The following is a 6,642-nucleotide window of genomic DNA, read 5'->3' as shown; positions in this document are numbered from 1 at the left end:
ATTTCAGGCAAAGCACAAGCTTCAGATTAGTGTCTTTTTTAATACATAAAGAGTGTGAAGAATATACATGATGATCTTCATTCATCTCCCCCCTCATCCAAAAAGATTCTCTGGGGCAGACAGGTGTATGTGTTAAGACTACTCGTGAAAATTGTTGACCTATTCATTAAAAAGTTTGAATTTACAAACTTAACTGCATCCATTCCAAAGACATGAGGGTGTAGGTTGCAAGATTTCACATATGAAGTGCCAATCACTATCTTTGTGTGTGTGTGTGTGTTTTGGAGGTGGGGTGGGAACAAACTATTTTGCCTGCTTGCTTTTTAAACAACATCTATAGCTTGTGAAATAGGTTGTGGCTTCAATCTGAGAGATTCCTGTGTTTTGACTGTAGATCAAGGGGTTGTATTTGTGACTAGGAGAAAGTGAAGACTGCAGTTGCTGGAGAATCAGAGCCCAAAAGTGTGGCGTTGGAAAAGCACCTCAAGTCAAGCAGCATCTGAGGAGCAGGACAGTCAACCTTTTGGGCATAAGTCCTACATCAGGGGTTGTATTAGGTTGCCTGTATATATTTCGATATATTTTTCTAAGTATATCACTTTTTCAGGTAATGCACCGGATTCAGATTAGTGTCTTTTTTAATATATGTAATTAACAGTACATCATCTGAATATGATCTGGAACTGCACGAAATGATTTGCATTCAGCTCTTCAACATCCACAGTGTACACTTTGCCATTTTTAATATTAACCAACCACCAAGACAGGCTAGCAGGTATGTTCTTTTACAAGATATAGGTTTGAAGAAGGGATATATCCAAAATGTTGACTTCTCCACTCCTGATGCTGCCTGGCTCGCTGTATTCTTTCAGCCTCCTGTTTGCCTACTTTGGATTTCAGCATCTTCAGTTTTCTTTTGTCTTTAAGTAGGTTTAATAATGGCCGTAGGTATTTTTAATCAACCTGTTCAGAAATACTGTGACACGCATTTGGAATAGGATGGGACTTGACCCAGGTTTACCTGGCTCAGAGGTAGGAACACTATTAGTGCACTGCAATAACCCTTGATTTGGAGATGCCGATGTTGGACTGGGGTGTACAAAGTTAAAAATCACGAAACACCAGGCTATCATCCAACAGGTTTCATCAGATGTATGAAGGAGCATCGCTCCGAAAGCTATGTGCTTCCAATTAAACCTGTTGGACGATAACCTGGTGTTGTGTGATTTTTAGCAATAACCCTTCCCAGCCTTGACCCTGATGGCCAATGTGATTCCTCCGTGCCCAGGGTGGCGCTGTGACAGGTAATGGTGGGATTGTGTGAGGGGAGAGGGGGGAAACTCTTGGCCGTGTCGCCGGGGGATCGGGAGCTCACAGGAGGCATGAGTACCTGGGTCTTCTCCGCTCAGTCAAGGTGGGTGTCAGGGACCCCCGAAAGGCCCGTGTCCCTCCCTGAGGGTGCACACCCGCCGTTTGCATTCGGCCTTGATGAGTCGAGAGGAAAAGCAGTGAGAGCTTCTCGTTGCAACATAGGCTTTAATGTGAGCAGCTGCAATCTTTGTTGGTGCGATCCTTTCGCTTTCCCGTGATTTAAAAAAAAATGTCTATTCATTTGTAACGTACAGGCATAAGCTTTTGTGCATTTACAACCCATCTCCGACAGTGGTTCCCGGACAACTACACTCCCGCAACAACTCCTGTTACTCCCAGAGAGTTCTCCCTGGTCCTCAGACCTCCCCAAATAATCTCAGATCCCAACACGGGGTTGTCACCCTCTGATCCCCGTACTGTTGTCCCAGTGCTGTTCTACAAACTTTCGAGCTATCGCTATTAGAATATTAACCATCGCCCCTCACCCCTTATCCTTCAGATTGCAGGAAACTGAATATAATAAGACACTGAAGCACGCGTTATGAGGATTTGGAGATGCCAGGGTTGGACTGGGGTGTACAAAGTTAAAAATCACACAACACCAGGTTATAGTCCAACAGGTTTAATTGGAAGCACACTGGCTTTCGGAGCGACGCTCCTTCATCAGGTGATTGTGAAGGGCTCAATCCTAACGCAGAATTTATAGTAACAATTTACAGTGTGATGTAACTGAAATTATACATTTAAACATTGATTGTCTGTTAAGCCTTTCATCTGTTAGAATACAGTGATAGTCTCACTTCTTTCATGTGTAAATCACAAAAACCTTTTTTAAAAAAAAGTTGCATTTTCGGGTTAGCTGTTAACAATGGTGATAGCTAGACAATATGTTGGAGGTAAAGACAATAACTGCAGATGCCAGAAACCAGATTCTGGATCAGTGGTGCTGGAAGAGCACAGCAGTTCAGGCAGCATCCGAGGATCAGTAATATGTTGAAAGTGTTGGCCCCCTGTGTTCCTGCTGAAGGGCTTTTGCCCGAAACGTCGATTTCGCTGCTCGTTGGATGCTGCCTGAACTGCTGTGCTCTTCCAGCACCACTGATCTAGAATCTGGTTTCCAGCATCTGCAGTCATTATTTTCACCCCTGTGTTCTCTGTCTATGCCATGATGTTTAGATTGATTCTAATCTAAAAAGTGAGATAATGGAGTTTTACATAAATTCATGCAGTTTTTGAGCTCCGAGTTTTACATGAATGCATTCTGAGCTCAAAAACTGCATGAATTTATGTAAAACTCCGTTATCTAACTTTTTAGGTTAGAATCAATCTAAACATCATGGCATAGACAGAGAACACAGGGGGCCAACATCTTCAACATATTGTCTAGCTATCATCATTGTTAACAGTTAATCCGAGAATGCAACTTTTTAAAAAAAAGTTTTGTGATTTACACATGAAAGAAGTGAAACTATCAATGTATTCTAACAGATGAAAGGCTTAATAGACAATCAATTTTTAAATGTATTATTTCAGTTACATCACACTGTAAATTTTTGCTATAAATTCTGTGTTAGGATTGAGCCCTCCATTATCACCTGATGAAGGAGCGTTGCTCTGAAAGCTAGTGTGCTTCCAATTAAACCTGTTGGACTATAACCTGGTGTTGTGTGATTTTTAACAGTTATGAGGAGGCATCATAGATTTCAAACGTTAACCCTGTTTTCCTCTCCACAAGCTGTCAGACCTGCTCAACTTTCGCTGTATTTGCTTCAGATTGTCAGCATCCCCAAATTGTCCAGTAAAACATTTTGCTTTTGTAGTAAAACAGTGATACTACTTCCATAATATTGTCAGAAGGTGAAATGGACAACCGCTGTTAATGGTTTTGTACTGCATTCGGTGCATTCAGGAAGCACAAAATAGCACATAAAATATTACAGGAAAAATATTTTACAACCAACCGTGTACACGATTAATGAGTGGAAAATGCTGCTGTGATTAACAATGTAAGCGTCTTATGTGTGTTTAGTGCCATTAACAGAGGAAACACCCCAAAACTTGCAACTGAGGGGAAAAAAAAGCTGAGTTCTCGTCTGAGAATTGGGAAGTGATTAAAACTTGCTACTTTCAGAATATTTAATTTGGGAGGGAGATTGGAGAGTTTCAGGGAATTCTAAAGAGTAGGCACGTGACATTTTCAAGGTTCACTGTGTTGGATGATAGTAAGTCGTGCATCTGAACTAATTTTGCATCTGTAATGCTTAATGTATTTGTTAAACTTTTTTGTAAATTTTATCCTGTTCCAAATTTCTGGCTGTTTTGCTGAATTTAACTTTGTCTTTTATTTGCTTTGGGCATGTAACCAACATTGGCAATACTGAATTTATTCCCCATTTCATGTCATTATTGAAAAGATGGTTCTGAGGCTTCTTGGTTTGTTGCTGTTCCCATAATGTTGGTACTACAATGGTAGTATGAGAAATAAGGGCTTGATTTAGCATTCCAGAATGAATGATATTTATGAAAGTCAGGATGGTGTCTGACTTCAAGGAGAACCTGAAGGTGATGGTGTACCCATGACATTACGTCTCTCAATTTACTGTAGTTACATAATTTGGCCACTTGACAACTTTCTACCCAGAGTGGTGAACAAGTTTGTGGATTATTTTAAATGCTGAAAATGTGTTGCTGGTTAAAGCACAGCAGGCCAGGCAGCATCCAAGGAACAGGAAATTCGACGTTTCGGACCAGAGACCTTCATCAGGAATTAGAGGGTGCCAGGCAGGCTAAGATAAAAGGTGGGGAGGGGTGATGGAGATGTGATAGGTGGAAGGAGGTCAAGGTGAGGGTGATAGGCCGGAGTGGGGTGGGGACGGAGAGGTCAGGAAGAAGATTGCAGGTTAGGAGGGCGGTGCTGAGTTCAAGGGAATCGACTGAGACAAGGTGGGGTGGGGGGGGGAAATGAGGAAACTGGAGAAATCTGAGTTCATCCCTTGTGGTTGGAGGGTTCCCAGGCGGAAGATGAGGGGCTCTTCCTCCAACCGTCGTGTTGTTATGTTCTGCCGATGGAGGAGTCCAAGGACCTGCATGTCTTCGGTGGAGTGGGAGGGAGAGTTAAAGTGTTGAGCCACGGGGTGGTTGGGTTGGTTGGTCCGGGCGTCCCAGAGGTGTTCCCTGAAGCATTCCGCAAGTAGGCGGCCCGTCTCTCCAATATAGAGGAGGCCACATCGGGTGCAGCAGATGCAGTAGATGATGTGTGTGGAGGTGCAGGTGAATTTGTGGCGGATATGGAAGGATCCCTTGGGGCCTTGGAGAGAGGTAAGGGAGGAGGTGTGGGCGCAAATTTTGCATTTCCTGCGGTTGCAGGGGAAGGTGCCGGCAGTGGAGGTTGGGTTGATGGGGGGTGTGGACCTGACGAGGGAGTCACGAAGGGAGTGGTCTTTGCGGAACGCTGATAGGGGAGGGGAGGGAAATATATCCCTGGTGGTGGGGTCCGTTTGGAGTTGGCGGAAATGACGGCAGATGATACGCTGTATACGGAGGTTGGTGGGGTGGTAGGTGAGAACCAGTGGGGTTCTGTCTTGGTGGCGGTTGGAGGGGCGGGGCGGAGGAGCGGGAAGTGGAGGAGATGCGGTGGAGGGCATCGTCGATCACGTCTGGGGGGAATCTGCGGTCCTTGAAGAAGGAGGCCATCTGGGCTGTATGGTATTGGAACTGGTCCTCCTGGGAGCAGATGCGGTGGAGACGAAGGAATTGGGAATATGGGATGGAGTTTTTACAGGGGGCAGGGTGGGAGGAGATGTAGTCCAGGTAGCTGTGGGAGTCAGTCGGTTTATAGTAGATGTCTGTGTTGAGTCGATCGCCCGAGATAGAAATGGAAAGGTCTAGGAAGGGGAGGGAGGAGTCTGAGACAGTCCAGGTGAATTTGAGGTCGGGATGGAAGGTGTTGGTAAAGTTGATGAACTGTTCAACCTCCTCGTGGGAGCACGAGGCAGCGCCGATACAGTCATCGATGTAGTGGAGGAAAAGGTGAGGGGTGGTGCCAGTGTAGTTGCGGAAGATGGACTGTCCCACATATCCTACAAAGAGGCAGGCATAGCTGGGGCCCATGCGGGTGCTCATGGCAACTCCTTTAGTTTGGAGGAAGTGGGAGGATTGGAAAGAGAAGTTATTCAGGGTGAGGACCAGTTCAGTCAGTCGAAGGAGGGTGTCAGTGGAAGGGTACTGGTTGGTGCGGCGGGAAAGGAAGAAGCGGAGGGCTTTGAGTCCTTCGTGATGGGGGATGGAGGTGTACAGGGACTGGATGTTTCCATCGTGAAGATAAGGCGTTGGGGACCGGGGAAGCGAAAATCATGGAGGAGGTGGAGGGCGTGGGTGGTGTCCCAAACGTTAGTGGGGAGTTCTTGGACTAAAGGGGACAGAACCGTGTCGAGGTATTGGGAGATGAGTTCGGTGGGGCAGGAGCAGGCTGAGACAATGGATCGGCTGGGGCAGTCAGGTTTGTGGATTTTGGGCAGGAGGTAGAAACGGGCGGTGCGAGGTTGTGGGACTATGAGGTTGGAGGCGGTGGATGGGAGATCCCCTGAGGTGATGAGGTTATGGATGGTCTGGGACCTACCCTATTTTGTATTTAATGTGCCACTGTTTAAGCTGTTGTTATTCACCCACTGTAAGAGATAGCTAGAATAAAGTTTGCCACGCTTTAAGATGAGCTCTGAAGTAATATCACTGCCACCTCTTTTAATAAGTAAGATATATTGCTAAACTCTGAACAAAGTTAGTTTTGCTAAAATGCGTAGAAATTTGTAACAAGATACAATTGACAAAAATATGGTACTAGTTTGTTAACTGTTGCTGATGTGAAGTGTGTACAGATGCAAGATTAAAATAATATAAAATCTGCTAAAATACATACATTAAGAACAAGTGGCCCAGCTAATGCTCTGTGTACCTGGGTTCAGATTTCATATTAGCTGGTGGATTTGAAATTTGATGAATAGATCTGGAATATGAAGCTAATCTCAGTTTAATGAGTGTCATTACTAACTTTGAAACTTGTAAGTGTACACATCTGGTCCCAAATATCATTTGGGGGAAGGAAGATTAGCCTAGATGCAACGTGCCTATGAATGTAATATCTCTGGCCTGAACATGACTAACAAGGGAAATTATGGATTGTAGGGATCCAAGGCAGGGCATACAAATTGGCCACAAAAGCAAGAAGGATTGGGATTGGGAGCAGTTTGGATTTCAACAAATGAGAGCAAAGGG

At 44.8% G+C, this 6,642-nt stretch overlaps 1 protein-coding gene across 1 annotated transcript in view; it reads left to right on the top strand.

Moving 5' to 3' along the window:
• The first annotated feature begins 1,339 nt into the window (after positions 1 to 1,339).
• hibch (3-hydroxyisobutyryl-CoA hydrolase) overlaps positions 1,340 to 6,642 on the top strand; it is a 121,131-nt gene continuing 115,828 nt past the window's right edge. The window contains exon 1 of the mRNA XM_060828002.1: positions 1,340 to 1,414. Coding sequence (XP_060683985.1) covers positions 1,383 to 1,414 — 32 coding nt within the window. The 5' untranslated portion in view covers positions 1,340 to 1,382. The remainder of the gene's footprint in view (positions 1,415 to 6,642) is intronic.

This window comes from Hemiscyllium ocellatum, chromosome 7 (assembly GCF_020745735.1).
Source record: "Hemiscyllium ocellatum isolate sHemOce1 chromosome 7, sHemOce1.pat.X.cur, whole genome shotgun sequence".
Taxonomy (NCBI): domain Eukaryota; kingdom Metazoa; phylum Chordata; class Chondrichthyes; order Orectolobiformes; family Hemiscylliidae; genus Hemiscyllium; species Hemiscyllium ocellatum.
The sequence above is the reverse complement of the archived record's forward strand: the minus strand, read 5'-3'. Positions and strand labels throughout refer to the sequence as shown.